General features: G+C 35.0%; 1 protein-coding gene across 5 annotated transcripts in view; it reads right to left on the bottom strand.

Moving 5' to 3' along the window:
- ZDHHC21 (zinc finger DHHC-type containing 21) overlaps nt 1–25236 on the bottom strand; it is a 74016-nt gene that overhangs the window by 16835 nt on the left and 31945 nt on the right. For all 5 annotated transcript variants that reach the window (XR_004054020.1, XM_030920005.1, XM_030920004.1 and 2 more), the window contains one exon: nt 11834–11950. Coding sequence is in view for 4 of the 5 variants with exons in the window: in XM_030920005.1 (XP_030775865.1) it covers nt 11834–11950 (117 nt within the window). In the remaining variant the exon portion in view is untranslated. The remainder of the gene's footprint in view (nt 1–11833; nt 11951–25236) is intronic.

Genomic DNA, 25236 nt, shown 5'->3' on the forward strand with positions numbered 1-25236 from the left:
AAACATGTAAATTTGAATCCTGTTTAAAATTAAATCGAAAAATAATCAGAGGTAATCCTTTTGAATTGGGCTTCAGATTAGTCTATTTAACAGAAACATCTGGTTGTGTTGAAATCTTTTAACCTTGAAAATGAGATTAGAAATCCACTATTTTTAAGTTAAAATAATTTCTAATTATTTTATCTGGGTCACAGATAATCTACTCTTGCTAGGTCTAAAATGACATCAGATTATCACTGCTATGATTATCCTGTTACCTTCCACTATCAATAGGAAGATGAGATTTTTCTTCCTATACATGAAATAAATGATTTATTTATTCCAAGCAAAAATGAATAATGGTAAAAAATTACTGAAAACTGATACGCCACTTCCCTGAAACCTCAAGCTAAACCCCAAAGAGACAGCACTTATTTTGCTTGTTTGACATCTAATAGGTCTATATTCAAGCTATGCAATAAAATAGTGTATGTAATGAAATGATATCCACATCAGTAGTTTCCCAAAATGCCTCTAGGATCTGTAGGGTTCAAGAGTAGGGGAAAAAGTAAGACTGCAATGGAAGGATTAAGTTTACTGTGATTCTTTCTCCCACTTCTTTCTTATGCTACCTAACAAATTCATCACTTAACACTGTAAAGAGAGATCCATGGATTCAAATTATGACAAAAACATGTGCAGATGTAAAATTTCTTGTCATCTTAATTTTATCACAAAACAGCAAACTTATTTTATAAAGTAAGCATAATCTATATTTTAACTTAATTAAAATATTAAATCATATTTAAGTGCTAATAATTCATTAGATTTAAAATTAAACACTGAATGCATTAGACTTTTAAATAATCAAGCCTCAAAGAATCTTAAATCAATGTGAGGAGGAGTATATTCTGGAAATCCTTTTAAATTTTTTTTTAAATGCTAAAAGGATAATGCTTGAGGTTCACTATGAAATCCCAGCCAAAGAGATTTAAAAATTTATTGTAATTCTAAAAAGTACTTGTATTCAAGAGAAAGTAAAGTGACTAAGGGTTAGGATAACAAATACAATATATCCTCTCTCTTGCTTTCTTTCTTCATCATTCTTTTATGAATGTTTCACAGAGGTATAATTGCTATAGATAACAGCACTGTCTGGTACAGTGCTCTGAGAGGGTACTACGTATATGCAGAAAGAGATGAAACTTTTGGAATAAGCATTATTTAACAAATGTGGTTTCTACTGACTTTTAGAAATATCACATCATAACTGAATCTCTCTACCTTAATAAAAAGTAATGTTGTTCAACACTACAGAAAAAAAAAATTCCCTTATAATTTGACATGTTGATAGAAGAGAACAGAGTCAGAATCAAACCTGATATACAAAAACCATAAATAACTTACAGAAATACCTTGAAGATATTGCAAGTTTGGTTCTAAACAATGAAGCCAGTATTGCAATAAAGCCAGTAACAAAAATTTTTCGGTTTCTCACTGCATATAAAAGTTATGTTTATGCTATGCTCTATTAGGTATACAACAGCATTATGTCTAAAACACAATCTACATACCTGCCTTAAATTAAAAATACTTTATTGCTAAAAAATGCTAATGATCATTTGAATCTTCAGGGAGATGTAATATTTTTGCTGATAGGGGGTCTTGCCTCCAAGTTGATAGCTTCTGATTGGCCAGGATTGTGGCTGCTGAAGGCTGGGGTGGCTGTCACAATCAAAACAATAAACCAGTGGCTCACACCTATAATCCCAGGACTTTGGGAGGCCGAGGCAGGCAGATCACAAGGTCAAGCGATCGAGATCATCCTGGCCATCTGTACTAAAAATACAAAAATTAGCTGGTGTGGTGGTGCACACCTGTAGTCCCAGCTACTTGGGACTAAACCCGAGAGGCAGAGGTTGCAGTGAGCTGAGATCATGCCACTGCACTCCAGCCTGGTGACAGAGTGAGACTCCGTCCCAAAACAAACAAAAAACCAATAAAGTCTGCTGCATAGGCTGACTCTTCCTTCCATGAAAGATTTCTCTGTAGCATGTGATGCTATTTGATAGCACTTTACCCACAGTAGGACTTCGTTCAAAAATTTGGAGTCAATCCTCTCAAACACTGCCACTGCTTTACCAGCTAAGTCTGTATATTCTTCTAAATCCTTTATTGTCATTTCAATAATGTCCACAGTATCTTCACTAGGAGTAAACTCCATCTCAAAACACCACTTTTCAGGCTCATCCCTAAGAAGCAACTTCTCATTCATTCAATACTGATCATGAGATTGTAGCAATTCAGTCACATCTTCCACTTCTTATTTCTCTTGTTATTTCTAGCACATCTTTAGTTACCCCCTCCACTGAAGTCTTGAACCCTTCAAAGTTAACCATGAAGTTTAGAATCAACTTCTTCCAAACTCCTGTTCATATGGCTCTTTTGTTCCCCTCCCATGAATCACAAATGTTCTTAATGGCATCTAAAATGGTAAATCTTTTCCAGAAGGTTTTCAATATACCTTCTCCAGATCCATCACAGGAATCACTATCTAGAGCAGCTATAGCCCATCAAACGTGTTTCTTAAACGGTAAGACTTAAAAGTTGAAATTACTACTCCTGATCCATGGCATGCAGAACGGATGTAGCAGCCATGAAAACAACATTAATCTCCTTGTATATCTTCATCAGAGCTCTTGAGTGACTTGATGCATTGTAAATGAGCAGTAATATTATGAAAGGAACTTTTTTTCTGAGCAGTAGGTCTCAATAGTGGGCTTAAAATATTCAGCAAACCATGCTGTAAACAGATGTGGCTGTCACTTAGGCTTTGTTTTTCTATTTCTAGGGCAAAGGCAGAGTAGATGCAGCATAATTCTTAAGAGTCCAGGATTTTGGGGATGGCAAATGAGCACTGGCTTCAACTTACAGCCACCAGCTGCATTTAACCCTAACAAGAGAGTCAGCCTGTCCTGTCCTTTGAAGCCTTGAAGCCAGGCATTGACTTTTCCTCTGTAGCTACAAAAGTTCTACATGGCATCTTCTTCCAATAGAAGGCTGTTTTGTGTACACTGAACATCTGTTGTTTTGTGTAGCCACCTTCATTAATCATCTTAGATCATCTGGATAATTTGTTGCAACTTCTACATCAGCACTTGCCACTTCACCTTGCATGTTTTATGTTATGGAAATGCCTTCTTTCCTTAAGCCTTAAGAACAAACTTCTGCTAGTTTCCAACTTTTCTTCTGCAGTTTCCTCACCTCTCCCAGGCTTCATAAAATTGAAGAGTGAGGGCCTTGCTCTGGATTAGGCTTGGTTTAATGGAATGTTGTGACTTGTGTGATCTTCTACTCAAACCACCAAAACTTTCTCCACATCAACAATAAAGTTGCTTCCGTTTCTTATCATTTGTACGTTCTCTGAAGCAGCATTTTAAATTTCCTTTGAAAACTTTTCCTTTGCATTCATAACTTGGCAATTTGGCACAAGGGGTCTAGTTTTTGGCCTATCTCAGCTTTTAACACGTCTTTCTCATTAGTTTTAATCATTTGTAGCTGTTGATTTGAAGTGAGAGGCATGCAACTCTTCTTTTCACTTAAATACTTAGAGGCCACCATAGGGTTATTATTTGGCCTAATTTCAATATTATTGTATCTTAGGGAATAGCAAGGCCCAAAGAAAAGAGACAGAGGAATGGCCAGTGAATGCAGCAGTCAGAACACACACAACATTTACCAATTAAGTTTGCCATTTATATGGGCGCAATTTGTGGTGCCCCAAAATAATTATAATAGTAACATCAACAATCGCCAATCACAGATCATCATAACAGATATAATAACCATGAACATGTTTGAAATATTATGAGAATGACCAAACTATGGCACAGAAACAACAGGTAAACACACACTGGTGGGAATATTGTACTGAAAGACACACTCAATGCACCGTTGCCGCAAACCTTCAACTAGTTAAAAACAAAAACAAAAACAAAAAAACACTATTTACAAAGCACAATACAAGTATGCCTGTATAGCATATATACTGTGGATAAGAAATTAAGTGTTTATCAGAATATATTCAGTAAAAACGTATGAAAAATGTATCAAAACTACTATCAAGCAACAGTAAGAAAGTGTGCTACTGGCATAAAGGTATCTCTATGTCATAAAGATAGACATATAAATAAAATAGAGTTAAGAGTCCAGAAAATATCCAATTAATTTTCAACAAAGGTGTCAAGACTATTCAATGGTGGAAAGAATTGTCTTTGCAAGAAATGGTGCTGGGACAACTAGATATCTACATGTAAAAGAATGAAGATGGACCCCTACTTCACACGATCTACAAAAATTAACTTAGAATGAATCGTAGTACTAAATGTAAAGGCTAAAATAATAAAACCCTTAGAAGAAAATACAGGAGGGATTTTTGTTGACCTTGGATTGGGCAATTGTATCTTAGGTAAGACACAAAAAGCATATACTACCAAAGAAAAAAAATAGATAAATTGAAACAATAAAAAGTACAAACTTCTGTGCTTCAAAAGACACTGTTAATAAAGTGAAAATGTAATTAAGAGAATGTGAGAATATTTGCAAATCACATATTTGTAAATAATATATCTGAAAAAGGACTTATATCTAGAACATATAAACAGCTTTTCTAACTCAACAGTAAAACGGCAACCCAATTAAAACATGATCAAAGGATTTCTCCAAAGATACATAAATGGACAATAAGCATGTGAAAAGGTACTCAATCTCATTGGTTAATCAGGGAAATCCAAATTAAAACCATGATGAGGTACTACTTCAAAACCACTAGGATGGCAACCATTTTTTAAAAGGCAGGTAATAACAATTGTCACCAAGGCTGTAGAGGAATCAGAACCCTCAAATACTGCTAGTGGGAATGCAAAATCATGCAGCAACTTTAGAAAATAGTAGCAGTTCTTTAAAAGTTAAATGTAGCTTCCATTAGACTCAGCAATTCCACTTCTACATACCCCAGAGGAATGAAAATGTATGTCCACACAAAAACCTGTAGGTGGGCTTCAAGATAGCTGACTAGAAACAACTGGTACTCACCTCCTCCACAAAGAAGAACCAAAATAGTGAGTAGATAATCACACATAAAATATATCATCTAAGAGAACACTGGAATTCAACAGAGAAGTGACTGGAAACACCATCCTAAAGCAAGGACTGAGAGGAAAGCAAGGCGGCCTGGTTAGCCAAAACTGGCTGGAGGCATGCAGAGGCTCCCCAGTGCAGGAAAAGGGTAAGTCAGTGACCCCCAATGGCCAACATTCCCACTGCGGACTCCTGCATCCTAGCAAGAGGAAAGCCCCTAGACCCTCTCAAGTCTCAAGACTAACAGGAGCTGCCTGGAGAATACATGAAGGCACCGCCCCAGAGAGGAAGATCATGCTGGGTCCCACACAGCCTTCGAGCCCTAAGCAGTTCCAGGAAGGCACCATATTAAGAGTCCAGCCCCCACCAGACTGTATCCTGCCAGTGAGCCCAACAGCCCCTGCATCTCCACATTTCTGGAGCCTCACTGATATTCCCTGCCCACAGCCACTGCTGCCATTGGCTGCCACCACCAAGGCTGAAGCACAAACCATTGGCAAAGACCCTGCTGACCCCAGCAGCAAATCCAGGGTGCATTTTCACATGCCCCAAGGACAAACCCCCCACCCACAGCAGCTGTTGTGCGCTAGCACTGCCAAGCTGACGTGCAAGCAAAGTGGGCAATCCCCAGCCCATTGCATACAGCTGCAGCCACTGAAAGCAATCCCGTCCTCCCCAGTAGCACGGCTGCAATGGATGCCACTCCCACCCAGACATTTTGCCTTGGGGCCTGGAGATCACCCCACCAATGCCTACCATAGCCAGTGGGTGAATGTACCATCAGGGGACCTGAGGCTAGGTCTCCCCAACCCCAAACTCCAGTAGCTGAGGCTAGGTCTGCCCATATCCAAACTCCAGTACCTGAGCACACTGTCCAGGAGCCTGGGAACCATCTACAGCCCAGTCTACCATTGTCAGCATCTGAACACTCCTCTCTGGGGCCAGAGGTCAGGCTCACCCAGCTTGCTACTACAACCATAGCTGGCACCCACACATGCCACCTGTGGGTCTGAGGGCTGGCCCACCCAGCCCATCGCTGATACTGTCAACACCTATGCAAACCACTTGGGAGCTAGAGGTTTGTTCTACCAATACTACTGCCATCACCCACGACATGCCCATTTCCCAGGACCCAAGAACCTGTCCACCCGCCTGGCACATTGCTGCCACTATCCGCACCTGAACAAGCCACCTGGAGGCCTAAGAATTGGTCTGTGTGGACCTGCTAACAGCAGTGCCAAAGCCACCCTGGTGCCCACAGACAGGCCCACTCGCTGCTGCCACCACTAAGGACCAAGGACAAGCCCACCTGACAACCCAGTCCCTAGCAAAATTTCATCACAGCATCCACTAACAAACATACCCTAAGCCACTGAGGAAATCATAGATACCACTGATGCTGCTTACAGCCAAACAAATCATACAGCAACTATAATACTGCACATTCCCAGAATCAAAACCAAAGGGCCCCAACCAACCAACACAACAGATACATCTCCAGGAAAAAGTCCTCTCCTACAAAAGCAAAAATATTAGAAGAAACATCTGTTGTTTCTTCTACATAACATATCACAGATATCAACATAAGGACCCAAGAAACATAAAAAAGCAAGGAAATATGGCACTCCAAAGAAATACAATAATTCTCCAGTAAAACATTATAATCAAAAAGATATATGAAATCCCAGAAAAATAATTCAAAATAATATTAAAGAAGCTAATTGAGATAAAGAGAATACAGCAAATATGAAGCAATTAGAAAAATAATTCCAGATCTGAATGAGGAATTTACTAAACAAATATAAATAAAAAAGAACCAAACAAACGGAAGAATTCATTAAATGAAATACAAAATATATTTCAAAGTTTCAATAATAGACTAGATCAAGGAGAAGGAAGAATTTCATTACTTGAAGACAGGTATTTTCAAATAACCCAGTCTGACAAAAATAGAGAAAAAAGCATTTAAAAAATGAACAAAACCTATGTGACAGATTGAACACCATAAAGTGACCAAATACTTTAATGTGTAATCTCCCAGAAGACAAAGAGAAAACAAAAAGCCTACAAAACCTACTTAAGGATATAACAGCTGAAAACTTCTCAAGTCTAGCAAGTGATCTAGACACCTAAGTACAGGAAGCTCAGGGATCCCCAAACAGACACAATGCAAAAAGATCTTCTCTGGCACACCATAATTAAACTATCAAAAGTCAAAGACAAAGAAAATTGTAAAAACAGCAAGAAAAAAGCATCAAGTCCCATATAAGGGAATCTCCATCAGACTAACAGTGGATTTCTCCACAGAAACTTTATAGGTCAGGAGAAAATGGCATAATACATTCAAAGTGCAGAAAGAAAAACACTTTCAGACAAAAATACTATTTCCAGCAAAATTATCCTTCATAAATAAAGGAAAAAGGCAGGAGATAACAAGCAAAAGCTGAGGGACTTTATCATCACTAGACTGGTCCTATAAGAAATGCTTAAGAGAGTCCTACACTTAGAAACAAAAGGATGATAGCTACCATCATAAAAACACATGAAAGTATAAAACCCACTCTTGGGAGGTTGAGGCACAAGAATTGCTTGAACCCGGGAGGTACAGGCTGCAGTGAGCCAAGATCACAACACTGCACTCTAGCCTAGGCAACAGAGTAAGACTCTGTTTCAATTTTTTTTTATAAAAAATTAATTTAAAACCCACTGGTAGAGCAAACACACAAATAAGGAAGAGGAAGAACTCTAATGTTACCATTACAGAAAACCACCAAACCACAATGATAAACAATAAAAGAGAAAGAAAGGTACAAACAATATACAAAACATCAGAAATCAATTAATAAAATGACAGGAGTAAGCCCTCACATATCAATAATACTCTTTAATGTAAATGGATTAAACTCCACATTTAAAACATACAGACTTTCTGAATGGACTAAAAAAACAAACAAACATGACATAACGATATGCTGCCTACAAGACACTCATCTCACCTATAAAGACACATATAGACTGAAAGTAGAAAGACAGAAAAAGATATTCCAAGCACACGGAAACCAAAAGTAAGCTGGAATAGCTAGCTATACTTATATCAGATATACAGACTTTAAGTTAAAAATAGTAAAAAGTTACAAAGCAGGCCATTATATGATAGTGAGATCAATTCAGCAAGTAGATATAACAACTCTAAATACATATGCACCCAACACCAGAGCACCCAGATATATAAACCAAGTATTAGATTTAGAGGGAAAGATAGACTCTAATACAATAATAGTTGAGGACATGGACACAGGATTCTCAGCATGAGACAGATCTAGTAAAATCATTAACAAAGAAACATCGGATTTAAACTGCTCTCTAGACCAACTGGACCTAACAGATATTTACAAAACATTTCATCCAACAGCTACAGAATACACATTGTTCTTATCAGCAAATGGAACACTTCCAAGATAGACCATAGGTTAGGACACAAAACAAGTCTCAAGAAACATGAAAAAAATCTAAATTGTATCAAGTATCTTCTCAGACCACAATGGAATACAACTAAAAATCAATAACTAGAGGAACTTTGGAAACTATACAAATACATGGAATTTAAGCAACAACCACTGGGCTAAGAAAGAAACTAAGCAGGAAATCACTTTCTTGAAACACATAAAAATGAAAACAAAACATATCAAAACCTATGGACTAAAACAAAAGCAGTGCTAGGAGGGAAATTTACAGTAATAAATGCCTATATGAAAACAGTAGAAAGATTTCAAGCAAACACAGTCTAATGATGCACCTCAAGCAACCAGAAAAGCAAGAACAAACGAAACCCAAAATTAGTAGAAGGAAAGAAATAATAAAGACCAGATCAGATGTAAAAGAAAAAGAGACTAAAAAAATAAGCAAAGAGGCAATAAGACAAAAAGTTGGTATTTTGAAAAGATAAACAAGTAAATAAATCACTTTCAAGACTAACTAAGAAGAGAGAAGACCCAAGTCAATAAAATCAGAAATGAAAAAGGAGACATTACAGCTGATACCACTGAAATACAAAGACTATCAAAGATTATTAAGAACAAATATATACCAACAAACTGAAAAACCTAGAGTAAATGATAAATTCCTAGACACATAAAACCTACCAAGATTGAATTGGGTAGAAACAGAAAACTTGAACAAACCAATAAAAAGTAATAATATCAAAGTAGTAATAAAGTCTCCCAACAAATAAAAGTCCAGGACCCAGACAACTTCACAAATTCCACCAAATGTTAAATTAAGTAGAACTAACACCAATTCTCCTCAAACTATTTCAAAAAATTGAAGAGGAAGGAACTGGAACGCTCAACAAACTAAGCACAGAAGAAACATACAACATAATAAAGGCCATCTATGGCCTTTTGTGTTGTTGATATTATCTTGTATCAAGAAAAACCTAAAGGCTCTACCAAAAAACTCTTCAATCTGATAAATAAATTCAGTAAAGTCACAGGATACAAAATCAGCATACAAGAATCAGTAAATCAGTAGTGTTTCGATACACCAATAATGAACTAGCAGAGAAAGAAATAAAAAACAATTCCATTTACAATAGCTCCAACAACAACACTGTAAGAAATTTAACCAAGGAGGTGAAAGAGCTCTATAAGGAAAACTGCAAAGCACTAAAGAAAGAAATTAAAGGAGGAGGCAAAGGAAAGCTATCCCATGATCATGGATCAGAAGAATTATTACTGTTAAATGACCATACTGCCCAAAGCAATCTACAGATTTGATGTAATCACTATCAAAATACCAACATCATTTTTCACATAATTAGAGAAACAATCCTAAACTTTGTATGAAGTCAAAAAAGGGCCCGAAGAGTCAAAGCAACCCTAAGCAAAAAGGACAGTGCTGAAAGCATCACATTACCTGACTTCAAAATATATTATGAGGCTATAGTAACCAAAACAGCATAGTATTGGTATAAAAGCAGATACATAGACACATAGACCAAGGGAACAGAATAGAGAATCCAGAAACAAATTCACATATTTACAGTCAGCTGACTTTTGACAAAGGCATCAAGAATATACATTGGGAAAAGAACAATCTTTTGAATAAATGGGAAGTGCTGGGAAAATTGGATCTCCATATGCCTAAGAATGAAGAATGAAACTGGACCCCATCTCTCACCATATACAGAAACCAACTCAAGATGTATTAAAGACTTAAACATCAAACCTACAATTGTGAAACTACCAGAAGAAAACCTAGGAAAAATATTTCGGGACATTGGTCTAGATGAAAATTTTATGGCTAAGATCTCAAAAAGTGCAGATAACAAATACAGACAAATGAGACTCTATTAAATTAAAAAGCTGTAGAGCAAACAATCAACAGAGTGAAGAGACAACCTGTAGAATGAGAGAAAACACTTGAATTACCTGCTTGACAAGGGACAGTATCCAGAATATACCAGGAACTCAACTCAACAATAAAAAACGGTACCATTAAAAAGTGAGGAAAGGACACGAAGACACGTATCTCAAAAGAAGATATACAAATAGCCAACAGGTATATGAAAAGTACTCACCATCATTAATCAACAGAGAAATGCAAGTCAAAACCACAATAAGGTATCATCTTACCTAAGTTAGAACGGCCTTTATTAAAAGGACAAAAAGTAACAGATGCTGGCAAACATGCAGAGAAAAGGGAACTCTTGTACACTGTTGGTGGGAATGTAAATTAGTGTAATCACTAAGGAAAACAATACTGAGAATTCTCAAAAAAACTAAAAATAGAACTACCATAAGATCCAGCAATCCATTACAGGGTATTCATCCAAAGGAAAAAACATCAGTATATCAAAGGGATACCTGCAGTTGCATGTTTATCACAGCACTATTCATGAGAGCAAGGATACGAAATCAACCTAAGTGTCTATCAACAGACGAATGAATTTTAAAATTTTGGTATATATACACAGTGGAATAATACTATCAGCCATAAAAAGAATGAAATTCTGTCATTTGCAGCAACATGGATGGAACTGGAGGTCATTATGTTAAGTGAAACAAACCAGGCACAGAAAGACAAACACCATATTTTCTCACTCATATGTGGTAGCCAAAGGAGTTGATCTCATGGAGGTCAAGAATTGAATGAGAGATTCAACAGGCTGGAAAGGGTGCATGGGTGGAGCAGGGAATGAAGAGAGTGTGGTTAATGGTTATAAACATACAGTTAGAAGAAATAAGTTATAATGCTCAGTAGCACAGGAGGGTGACTACAGTCAGCAACAATGTATATTTTAAAGTAACTAGCAGAGAGGACTTGAAATGTTCCTAACATATAGAAATGATAAATACTCAAGTTGATGGAGACCCCAAATACTCTGATTTGATCATTATATATTACATGCATGTAACAAATACTCATATGTACCCCATAAATACGTAAGATACTGTGTATCAATAAAAAACTACAAACATGATGTCTATACTCATATAAAAACACTATATTTGTTAGCTTTCAAAAACAGGATACAGAATTGTATGTACTTTGTACTTGATTATAACTACTTTAAAATTACATAGGCATATGAAAGTACTAAAAAGTATTGTTAATTTTCTCCTTTAATTTCTAAACTTTCTATAACTTTTCAGAATTACATTCATAATTAGGTAATATATTCATAAATGTTACTTTACATTAAAAATATACTTACTGTGATGATGCCAATTAGTTGAGTGTAAAAGAGTCCAGTTATTCCGACTAACATAGTAATGCCCATAAAGGCAGCTAGTCTCATTATGGCCAATTCGTGTCTAACAACAAAGAGGTCCTATAAAGAAAAAGAAAGTCTTAAAAACAATTCAGAGTTGCTTATATTGCTTACAGTTGCAATAATAATCAAGACTTGAGCCATAACACATCTTCCTTATTATCTTAATAGAACTCCTCTCCCTCTTTTATACTTGTTCTATTTAAATCAATGTATAAATATTTTAAAATTTCAAAAATAGGTATTTTAATTTACAATAATAGCAAGCTGGAAAATATAGGAGTTTACTACTCTACTGTATCAAAACTCCTCAATCTTAGGTGCCAGTTAGCCTTGTTTGCTTTTTGAATCTATTTTGGGCAAAAAAAAAAAAAAAAAAAAAGAGAAAAAGAAAAGAAAAAGAAACCTAAAACAAAACAAAACACAGATGGTTGTACAATCTTTGGTTTACAAAAGGAATGTTATTATTTTTCTGCTAAAAAGTTTGAATACACAGCATAATTCATATTAAAGTTCAAGTGACCAAGATATCTAGAAATCATTAACACGGTCAAAATGAAGGGAAATCATATATAATAGGATCATTTAAGAACAGCTCTCTTCAAGCCTACTTCATTCACTCTTCCATCCAGTCACCCAACCACCATTGCCAAGCACTGTGTTACATAATAGAAATGTATAAATGATGAAAATATGGTCCATGCACTCAAGAAGTACAGTTTATTTAGAAAGAGAGCCCAACTTTGGAAAATTCCAAAACAATGTGATATATTCTATAACAGGGATGCATGCAGAGTACGGTAGAAACACAAAGGAATGCCTAGATAGGAGGGAGGAATTGAAATGCTGTGATTTAAAGGCAGGTCTTCTGGCTCAGAGATTGAAAATGAGTGTTCTAAAAGTAAACCAAAGATACTGTGGTAGGAAGACAGAAAAACAAGAAGCATTTCATTTACCCTCACTGTTACCCAACCAACCAGACCAGAGGAAGGAGAGAGAGTTGAAGAACTAAGACTTCTCCTGGAAATCTGCTGTTGCTAAGCTGTGGAATAAAGCAACCACAGAAAATAAAAGCACCAAGTGGATGGGAAGGACACCCAAACACAACCACCCACATGCTTTCTTTTATACTGATTCATGTTAGGGATTAAGGTATCCTAATAGCAACTTCAAAAATAGGAAGGCCACCAGAGATAGTATGCTTGCTTGAAATGAAAGAACTGATACTTTTCTGTGTGTATTATATTGAGTCACCACCAGACTAAGGCAAAAATCAGGTTCCACATCCACATTACTTATTCATTAGCCTGGAAAAACTTAGAATTCAGCAAGACACTTAAAACATTATGTAGCAGGTAAATATTAGGCACTCATTTTAAAACTTCAGTAAAAAGAACCCAATATAGAATCCCTATGAAACATATAAAACCAAAATGATGGGCCTGTGGAAGATACAAAAAATTAAAATCTGCATTAATGCTATTTAAAAACACAAATTTGTTCTAACATAATTGATACATTAAACAAGTTTGACCACAGCAATCATTCTTATGCATAATTTTATCTGTGAAAAAATCCTAGATGAACACAAAAAATTGTACCAAGATGAACTAAAATACGTAGGAATACACAAAACACACTCACCTGTCAAACATCTACCAGCCACCTCAGTTTATCTTCCATGCTATGAGCCACACCCACCCGCATCTAGTATTACAACCTTCCCTCCAATTTCACAGACCTTCCTTCCATCACTTCACAATAATTCACATTCTGCAACCCTCCTGATGCTCACTTCCATAAGAAAACTTCAGGTCTTCTTCAAGGTAAAGTGCCATGTTTATCATAGTATTTATGTATTTCTTAATCATTTAACATTTATAAAAGAGTGCTGTGGTTTTTATTAGGTTCCTATCCTTTTAAGTGTCACAGACAAAGTTTCGGAGTGGTAAGCCCTGTGGTTTTAATGCATGGTTTTACACAGTGAAGTGATTTTTAGGAATGCACATATTGCATTATAGCAGAGCTTACTGTACTAAAATTACCATCTATGACCAAATAAAATCCATCCACTCTTCTCCCAGTGAAAAGATTTTAAAATAATTTTTGGCCAACTACAATTTATAAATGTCAAGGATGGAGATGAGACTAAATGATCCACTTATAATATTACATTTATTCATTTGGTTATACATTTATATTTAAAGTATTTATGTAAAATACAGTAGTAAAAAAACTTTAATCTAGAAATTGCTTTTTATCACTTTTACATTTTCAAAAAAACAACTGTATTCCAAGTTCACACATGCATAATTAACATCATCAGCACTAAATCCATATTTTGAGTCACTTAACACTGTTCTCTAGAGTACATCTTTACTTCTGTCTTAGATTTTTTTAGATGTAACACTTTTTGAATCCAAAAATTGGCTTAAAAATTTTTATCCAAATCACAGGAACCCATTTGCTATCCCAGATCTTTACTACATAATCAGTGTTATGGACTCAACTGTGTGCCCCAAAATTCATATGTTGAAGCCCTAACCCCTGTACCTTAGAATGTGACTGTAGTTGGAGACAAGGCCTTTAAAGCAGTGACTAAAATAAAATGAGGCCCTTAGGGTGGGCACTAATCTAATCTGACTGGTGTCCTTATAAGAGGAGGAAATTTGGACACACTGAGAGACACCATAGATGTTCCCAGAGGAAAGACCATGTGAGGACAGAGAGAAGGTGGTTATCTGCAAGCCAAAGACAGAGGCGCCAGGAGAAAACAAACCTGCTGACATCCTGATCTTGGAGTTGTAGCCTCCAGAATGTGAGAAAATGATTTTCTGTTGTGTAAGCCACCCAGTTTGTTTTATTTTCTTAAGGCAGACCTAGCAAACTAATATAATCAATAAATGTATTTCTTTATTGTTTACATTTCTTCCATTTTGTTAAGAAATGTGCTCATATACAGATAAATTCATAAAACATGTGTTCAGTTTAAAGAACAGTAACACTGGGCCAGGCACTGTGGCTCACGCCTGTAATCCCAGCACTTTGGGAGGCCAAGGCGGGTGGATCACCTGAGGTCAGGAGTTCAAGACTAGCCTGGCCAACATGGCAAAACCCCATCTCCACTAAAAAAAAAAAAAAAATACAAAAATTAGCAGGGCATGGTGGTGCATGCTTGTAATTCCAGCTACTAGAGGGGCTGAGGCAGGAGGATCACGTGAACCTGGGAAGTGGAGGTTGCAGTGAGCCGAGATCGTGCCACTGCACCCTAGCCTAGGCAGCAAGAGTGAGACTCTGTCTCAAAGAGAAGAAGAAGAAGAGTAACAGTATCCTCTCAAGAATTAGAACATCTGAAACCAAGTATAGCCTCCTGTGTATTCCTTCCCCATTGCTGGCTCTCCCTCACCCCTACCCTACCCTAAAGGTAGAGGTTACTAACTCCTTCTTCATACATTTTGGATATTGCTATGTTTCAGTTGCATATTTCGAATATCTTCTGCTCTGAAACTATCCTATTCACCCTCTTGATGGCATCTTTTCATAAACTCAAGTCTTAATTTTAAGTAGTCCAATGTATCAATCCTTTCCTTTAGTACTTTTTATATCCTATTTAATAAATCTTTCCTGATGCTAAAGTAAAAATGGCATTCTCCTATATTATCTTGTAAAGCCTTTTAAAAGCTTTGTAAGTTTTGCCTTTCACATTAGGTCATTAATTCACATAGCATTATTATTTAAATTTTTTGTGCACAATGAAAGATAAGAATCTGAATTTACTTTTCGAATATGAATATTCAACTGTTCCAGAATGACTAAAAAGCTATCATTTCTTCAGTGACCTGAGATGAAGTATCCATACATACACGGGCTCTCTACTCTGTTCCCTTGGTTTGTTTATCCCTGTTAACAGTGACAAATGTCTTAGTTATTATGGCTTTGTAATAAGTCTCAATATCTGGTAGGCCATGTCATCCCATCTTATTCTTTTGCAAGAATGTCTTGATTATTCTAGATGATTTGTATTTGCATAAAAATTTTAAAATTAGATTTTCAAGTTACAACACATACTCAGGCATATATTCACATATGATATATTCTCTCCATTATCTTTCGCCAAGTTTCTCCTAAAGGCCTTGCACTTTGTCAGATTTAATTCAGTAATTTCCCAGTTTTTGATTCTATTATAAATGGCATTTGCTATTAATTTCATTGTCTAAAGGTTTGTTTGTGAGCACATAAAAATAGATTTTTTAAAATACTGTTTCATAGTCACATTTTTTATACTTTCTTAAAAACCCAAAAAAACTATAGATAAATCATTTACACAATTACATCATCTATGCATAATGACAGTTATATTTCATTTAGCAGTTGTACCTTTTCTTTCTTTCTCTTGTCTTACTGCATTGGTTAAATTTCTAGTACTATGTTTAATAATAATAATGGTGATAGTGGGCATCAATGCCTTGTCCTCAACCTGGAGGGAAGAAGTTAACATCTAATCTTAGCATGCTATAGTTGGTTGACTTTGTGGTTTTTTTTAAGGGGTTGGGGGAGAAAGACCATTTATCCGATTACAAAACTTCTCCTACTTCTAGTTTACAAAGAGCGTGTAACCTGAATGAATCCTGAATTTTATCTTTGTCTTCATACACTGAGATGCTCATTTGAATTTTTTTTCTAATCTGTTAATGTGATAAAATATACTGACTGATTTTCTAGTGCAAAAAACAACCTTTCATTCCCAGGATAAGCTCAACTTGCCCAGGTTATATATAACCACATTACATACTATATACATAGTATGTACATACATACTATGTACTCTACTGGTGGGAGTTTTTATACATATTTTTTTACTTTGCTTTACTCTGTAGAAATTGCTAAGCTGTTTCTTTATTTCATAGGAAAAAACAAACACAAAGAATACCATGACACTCATATAAACAGAGCAAGGTAGGAAAGTCAGTTCTACTGCATGTATTCTCGACAGGGTAAGTTTTGCTCCCAAGTGGGAGAAAACTGGTTCTTAGAGGGAGAAAAACAGTCTTAGCCATCACTATGGTTTGTGGCCCTACACAAGTCAATCTTATCTGACAAAATCTTGTTTCTTAGTATTTAAATTCATGGGGGTGGTAGGAAGAGAAAATTTCCACAGAAGGAAAATGGGAATGAAAAAAAAAGGTTAAAAACGACTGTTCTACTAGATAATAACATTTCTTATAAAACTATAGTTATAATGACAGTGTGGTATTGTCTCTCCAACAGACTAGAAACAGAAACACACATACACACACATGAATCATGATTATGAGAAAGATGGCACTATAGAGTGGAGGGGAAAAAATTATCTTTTCAATAAATGGTGATAAATCAACTGACTATTCATCTGTGAAAAAACTGAAACCCTGACTTCCATCTCATGAGAATCACAAAATTCAATTCCAGGTAGAAATATGAAAGACAGAAAAATATAGTACCTAGATGATAATAAGGGAGAATTACATTGGTTTTAGAAAGGATAGAAAAATATTTTATAAATTGAACCCAAAAAACACTACTCAAAAATGAAACAGTTGATAAGGTGGAGTACATTAAAATTTAAAACCTCTGTTTACCAAAAAATACCATTAAGAGAGTGAAAAGATAAACCAAAGAGTGGAAGATGTTTACAACAAATACCAAAAAAGGACTAATCTAAAACACCCTACAATTACCAACAAAAAGTCAAATGGGAGAAATACTTAAATAGGCACACTTTGCCAAATAGGCCAGTCATATCATCAGTAAATACATGAAAAGAGGTTGCGTATCATTAGTCATCAGAGAAGTGTAAATTAAAACAATGAAGTACTGCTCATACATACCAAATGCCTAACGTTAAGAAAACTTAAATGAGTATTAGTAAGGATATGAGGCAATCAGAATTTATATACTCTATTGGTAGGAGTTTAAATCGGTACAACGATTTTGGAAAACTGTTTAACACTATCTAAAAGAACATACCACTTAACCTTTGAACACCAGCACTTCTAGCTCTATATCCAAGTGAAACACATGCACATGTACAGAGGGAGGAATAAACAAGGCTGCTTACAACAGCATTATTTATAATCTCCCAAAACTTGAAACAAAGTAAATATCCACCAACAGAATGAATAAATGGCTTTATATTAAAAATGAAATATTATGAGGATTCACAACAATGAAAATAAACTGTATCTAAAGTAACAAAAAGGATAAATCTTCCAAATGTTGCCCAAAAGAAACATCCGGATGATTCACTTAACTGTTTTTATTTTTATGCACTCCTTCATACGTGTATCACATTTTACAATATAAAAGGTACAAAAAGTTGTGACGGTGAAATATAGAATATAAAAATACTTTTAATTTTAGAAAACCAAACTCTTAAAATACATATGAAACATAAAAGTTAGTTATAAATGGCCTATAAAAAGACAGACAAAATTTGTGAAATAAGACACAGAAAAGGATGTGAGAGACAGGAAAAAAGGAGAGGAAGAGTCAGACCAGCTCTCTGATCTCATTTACTACTTTCTTCCTGGCTCATCTTCAACTACACTGACCTCCTTGCTATTTCTCAGACATAGCTAGCGAACTTCCAAACCAGGACTGCTGCATTTGTTCTTCCCAGAAAACTCCCCAGACAACCACATGCATACTCCCCTCACTTTCTTCAGGTTTCTACTTAAATATTGCCTTATCAGAGACCTTTTCCTTGACCAAACTACAGAAAAACCCAGTATTCCCTATTTCCTTGCTGTATTTTTTTCATAGTATTTATCTCCATCTGATATATATGTATTTCTTTATTGTTTTGTCTCCCTTAGCAGTATGCAAATTTCTTGAAGATGGGGACTTTTGCCTGTCTTGTTCAATGATGAGTTTCTGGAACGTAGAATCAGCTCCAACTCAACAAATATTTATTAAATGAATGAATGAAAACAAAGAAAGTTGGACAAAGAACTGTCTCTTCCCTCAACATGTGAAGAGACAGAGAACAGTATCTACAAGGATTGTTTCACATGTATAATAGCAGCGATAAACACAGACAAAGAAACACACAGGCAACATGTACATAAACATAGTTATGTTTATGTTTACACATAAACCAGCAGAGGAGAAGAGGGTCCCTCCCATGAAATATTAATAATATTCCTATACTCCTATCTGGTAATCTTTTAGAACTGTATCATTAAAAAAGTTTTAAATGTTACAAAACTAGCAGTAGGGGGGCACCACCTCTTAATGCAAGCTAAATGAAAAGAAGAGTCAGATTTGGCTATTTATGATCTAGCAAACAATTAAATACTTGATCTGTGAATTCCTTCAGCTCATTTCTTCCTATAATCTTATCTTCTATCCTAATCTCAATTCTAATTCTAAGACTATATACTGTATCTTATCATTTCTAAGAACTGCAACTCAAAATTATAATTTCAAGTATGTCACCTTATGAATACCACATGCTTTCTTTTGAGCTAACTCCCTGTAGACTATCAGTGCTAACAACTCAGCCCCAATGGGAGCTCCAATTCTTTGGCCCAACCACCGTATCATTGACTTTCCCCAACACATTCAACTCCCTACTTGTTTATATTCCACAGTCCATCAAGATAAATTCTCATTTAATTTACCACCAACTTTCTTGACCCTCTCTCACCACCATTCTACTCCTGTTTCACTGGCTGCAGTCTTAGTCACCTTTCTTGTACCTTTGATCTTTCTAACTTCAAAAACTGAAGAGTGCCTAGAGTTTGGTCTTCAGAACTCTTTTCTTTTCTATTTGTAATTACTGCTAGGAAATCTCCAGTCAGTTTCCATGTCTTTAAATACCATCTTTATGCTGAAAGCTCCCAAATTTATTTATCTAGCTCAGACCACCCCATTGAAATCCAGATTTTTGTATCTAGCTGCTTAATTAACATCTGTCCCTGGAAGTCAAATAGGCAAAGTAAACATGTGTAAAACCAAACTCTTTAACTTCTCCCCAGAACCTATTCTTCCTTCAGGCTCCCCCTCTCAGTAATCGGTATCTCCATTCTTCCAGTTGTTTGGGCTGTGAAGTCTTGGAAATATCCTTGACGTTTCACATTCTATCTCATAGCCCACATTCAAATTATCACCAAATTCTGTTAGCTCTTCAAACGATAATAGACCACTTGTAAGCGCTTCTACCACTAGCATAATCATTTCGTGTTTGGACTGTATTTTAGCAGCCTGGTAGCTGGTCTTCTTGCTATTATCCTTGTCCCTCAGTTTATTTTTCATAGCAATCAGGTTGTTTTTTTTTTTCCTAAAATGTAAATGAGATTCTGTAGTGGCTCAACACCCTCCAACAGCTTACAAAGTCCCAACCACTATCTTAATAAAGCATACAGTCCAATCACAGCCCTTACTACTCTCAATTCATCATCTCCTACTGCTCTGTCCCTAACTGACTCCATTCAAGATACACTGGTCTCCTTACCGCTCCTTGAGAATGTCAACAGGGACTTGCTTGAGTTCCAGGTCTCTGCTCAAGTGTCCCTATGAGAAAGGTCTTCCTTGACTATATCCACCCCTGTACCCTGCTTTATTATACTTCATAATACTTATATTGTTTACCACACATTTGTTTATTGACTGTCTTCTCTAATCGGAACGTAAGCTCCTTAAACACAGTAACTTTGTTTCAGAGCCTAGACGATGGGCAATAATATGTACACTCAATAATATGTACTGAATGACTGAATAAATGTTCCTCACAATTTTTTAAAATTAAAAACTGTGTTTTACAAATAAAATTTTATATATAAAATGACAATTTTCCTATCAATGAGTCTGAAGCAATTTTTATTTATAAACCATAGCTTATACTTACTTTTCTGTTTTTATGAGACTACTCTGAAAAGTAAAAATATGTGTTTTCTTTGTGATCTTCCTCTTACCAAAGAGTTTCTCAACCTCAGCACTACTGGCACTAGGCTGGATAATACTTTGTTGCAGGGGACTCTCTTGTGCATTGTAGGACATTTAGCAGAATCCCTGGCCTCCGCCCACTAGATGCCAGTAGCACTCTCCTAGTTGTGACAACCAAAAACGTCTCCAGACATTACCAAATGTTTTGTGTGGGGGAAAGTCAACCTCCTCCCCACTGAGAACCACTGTACCCACTGGTAAAGGATTTTGTTTTTCTCTGTTGTTCAAGAATAGAAACACCTAGAGACAGTATAGATCACAAAATTAAAAAAAAAAATAACAGAAACAGCTTAGATCACATCTGAGATATTTAAAGCATACAGATTTGAATTTTCAAAATAACAAAATAACCAACTTCACATGCTGAGGGTAGGTTCATAAGGCAAATACTCTGACATTAAAATAAACAATCTTAATTTAATCCTAGAATAAAATCCTATGATATCTGTATGGTTATGAGCACTTTTTGGAATGAGCCTTAGCTTATTATATTCCAAAATATAGGAAAAGAAGTTACACGCTTATTCTACATAAAACTCCTCCACTTCCCAACTCAGTGCTCAGGTAAAATGTACTTTTTTCAGTCTTATTACATCCTAATGGCAATTAATATCTACAGTGAAACAAATAATTACTTATACCTCCCTAATGGCTATCATTGAGTGTTCAGAATTATCCACTAAATTTTGGTAGTCATATGTATGCAACTACCTTACAGAGCATATTTCACTAGCATCTGACTGTCAGGTTCATAGCTGAGGGTGAAGTATTCCAGAAAAATCATTTTGTCTGCCTGACCATATTTTAGCAGTAAAAATTCTAGAAAAGTTTGGGCAATCCAATAAGAGAACAGAGTAACATACTTCCTTACTGCATTCACCAATTAATGCAGTGCTACAGTGTTTGGTAAAAGTAAAAGTAGACAATAAAAAAATTGCTGCCAGGTTTTAACCATTTAAATTCACAGTAACTGTAACAGTCTTACAGAGAAATAAAAACTGATAAATTTTCTATGTTAAATGCTATTAATATTTATAGCTTACTATGGAAACATGTTTAACCAGGACATACACTCAGTCAACCTGGTATTGTAGGACAGGATTAAGATTTATTAAAAAGTTTCTGTGTTCCATCTCTCACTAAAGTAATAGAGATATACTGACAAACAGAATTGGCAATTGTTAGAATAATAAATAGATTATTCTTATTTCTTTAGAAATATAAACTGTATATCTAACATTATTCTTTTCAAGCAAAAAACATAAAAAATGTTACTAAGGAATAATATTTCTACTAGCATCTCAGGAAACAGGAACAAAAAAGCCAAATTACTTTTATATTAGCATTAAAAATAATTTTCGTCTCATATCAACTTTAATTCCACAATATTCTTGGCTATTCTTGACTCTTGGCTATTCTTTCCAAAAATCTAAAAAGCTAAATGTGTATTTCAGCAATTTTTTTCCATCCTTCAGTGAACAAAATAAATGACCTTCTAGATATTAAGAAAACAAAAGTTATTATTAAGCCTACAATATTTTTTCAAATAGCAGAAGTACTCAGACTACTTTAAAATTGATTATAGGAAAAGATTAAAATAAATTATGAAAAGATTTACCAATATTCAAAGCTACCTGCAGCCAAGTCTTCTGACTATTTCTATTTTTTGTTAGCCAAAAGGCTAGGCAAACAATTCTGTGGCACAGTTCTGACATCAAATCCCTAGCAACGCTATTAGATATCAGCCAATTGGAATAATAATAATGTATCTTCCAAGCAGAAGAGTTGGCTAGGCTGCTAAACATTATTTATTTTCCTCTTCTGAATTCTGGCAGCATTTCCTTTATTGAAATTCTCTCTCCTCTCTTCCCCTTCTGTCACCCACTGCTCTCATAGCCTTAAATGCAGTTAGTATGCTTTTCCCCTTCACATAAAAATAAGTATACAATAACTAGAAATTATCAGAACCACTTCATCTAAAAAGAAGCTAAAAGACATACTTTTAGAATTAAAGTGGCATGCCATCAAAGATTAGCTGTATAAACTCTGATACTAACAGTCACAAATTATTTTTTTTAAAAGCTTATATTTTCTCATGTAGAGAAACAGTAAACATTGCCCGCATCTGATTTCCAGCAGGTACACATTTTAAAACTAGTTTTAACCCACTATGATGCCTTTATAAGATATAACAGACTGCCTCAATGAAAAATGAAAACAGCAAAATATTAATCTACCAATCAGGAGGTTCATTGAGCTTTCTCTGAAGAGCATATATTATGATGTTTAGTATTTTTAAATATATTTAATATTTTTAATCCTACAATAATATTGCTAAAAAATTTCTTGAGGGAAAAATGCAAAAAGCAGTATGGAATGGGAGCTTGAATAAGACATAGTAATAGCAAGAACATGACTTAGGGACATGGGCCCAAATCACACCTCTGCCAAGTGGCCATTTTGTGATTGGACAAGGTATCGAATTTCTCTGAATTTCAGTTACCATACCTGTAAGATGATAATCATACTATTTATCCCTTCAGAAATATTTCAAATGAGTAGACATTTTCCGCTAATCCAAGTAATATACAAATCCAGAATAATATAAAAAAGAAAACACGTTACCAATAAAATATTCATGGATAAATATACAATAAATTTAAGGTATACTCTTTAAATATAGTGGTACTTTCCTTCATAATTAATTTAAAACCATAATTTTCTACTATTGGTTTTGGTAAATAACCAGTATCCAATAAAATGAAATACATTATTAGAATTTGATAATACACCAAATGACTAGGCATCTGTTTATAAGCATTTAAAGTAACTATGTGAAACAGTCAAATATGGACCTTGGTAAAAAATGAAAGCTCATTTTCTTCAATATCCATCTATTTTACTCACTTAAATGCCAAATCATTACCCAATCTACAGGTTTTAGAACCTAGACAGTGATTTTCATGCCAATAAATATTTAAAGTGAAACATTACTTTCGAGAGGGGTTTAAGTAAAATTCAACGTTATACTGGAATGATAAATGCACATGATGCAAACTAATTTAATGTCTAACACCTGAAAAACTTCTCCAAACATCTCAAAGTTTATAATATTTATTGATTTTGTGATTCTAACCAAAAAAAGTTTATCTCCATTTATTTAGAAAACAAAATTATTACTCAAGTTTCTGCAATTTTTCTAGATACACATTTTTTAAACTATTTGAGAATTTCGGGATTTTTTTAGTTACTATTTCTGAGGAAGACAGTAAATACTAATTCTTTTTAGGTTCATAGGTCTTTTTTTAGTGTAAGACTCAGAATATAAATCAGTATCTATAGCTTAAAAAATAAATCCTAAATTTGGGCATTGATTCATGATAAACTATAAATTCCTTATCTCCTGCACATCTTAGTCCTTACTTCCCTCAACAAAGGATAAATTCAAGTATTTCCTCAAAACTTCACATGGTAAAAACATATAAAGCTTTGAATGTCCATAATAAAAGAATATTTTAAAAGATTAAGAAGAAATCTAAAAAGCATTAAGTTACTATAAAAAACAATGGGGCACTTGCAAGGAAATTAAAATAATCCAGCTCAGAAAGAGCTCTCCTGAAAACAGAAGGCGAAGAGAAGAGAGAAATGGAAGAAAATTAGGCTCCCAATCTGTTCATTTCCCAGAATTTGTGAACAACCTGCTTTCTCTCAACTGTCTTTACCATGAGCATGAGCATAACCCACAACGTACCAGTTTTCTACTGAATACAGGTTAAGTGTCATTACAGCAATGGTCAAAGTGCAACTCATTTTTTGTTGTTGTTGCTGTTAAATGAATAAACACTTTCGCCTTAAAAAAACAAGAAAAGAAAAGCAAGAAAGTTAACACTTTCTTTTCCAACCCAGGCAATTCCATTCAGCTTTGGAATTTAAAGATGGGCTAGAAAAGATACTATGCTGCCACCTATCTACCTGAAATGGTAGAAAGAAAATGCAGACTACAGCTTTTGCTTCAGTCTGGATGACAGAAGAACACAGACAGGGTCAAGGTCCACAGCATGCTTTCACTGCATCACTACTCCCACAAAAAATATGTATAATAATCATTAACGTTATATCCAAAGATAGGTAGGGACTTTGGAGGATCTTATTCCATATCCTGAATAATAGAAAGAGTAATAAGATGAATGAATGAAATTCCTGATACTATCTTTATTCACACAGTTTTATACACATACACATAATCAAGAGCTTGATACAGATTTTTGTTTTAGAGAAAAATGAAAGAAACCTAAGAAAGGACTTGCAGAAAACACTGATGGGACAGTATTTTTTGAAGAATATTCTACCATAAAACATTA

Source organism: Rhinopithecus roxellana, chromosome 16 (genome assembly GCF_007565055.1).
Source record: "Rhinopithecus roxellana isolate Shanxi Qingling chromosome 16, ASM756505v1, whole genome shotgun sequence".
Classification (NCBI taxonomy): Eukaryota; Metazoa; Chordata; class Mammalia; order Primates; family Cercopithecidae; genus Rhinopithecus; species Rhinopithecus roxellana.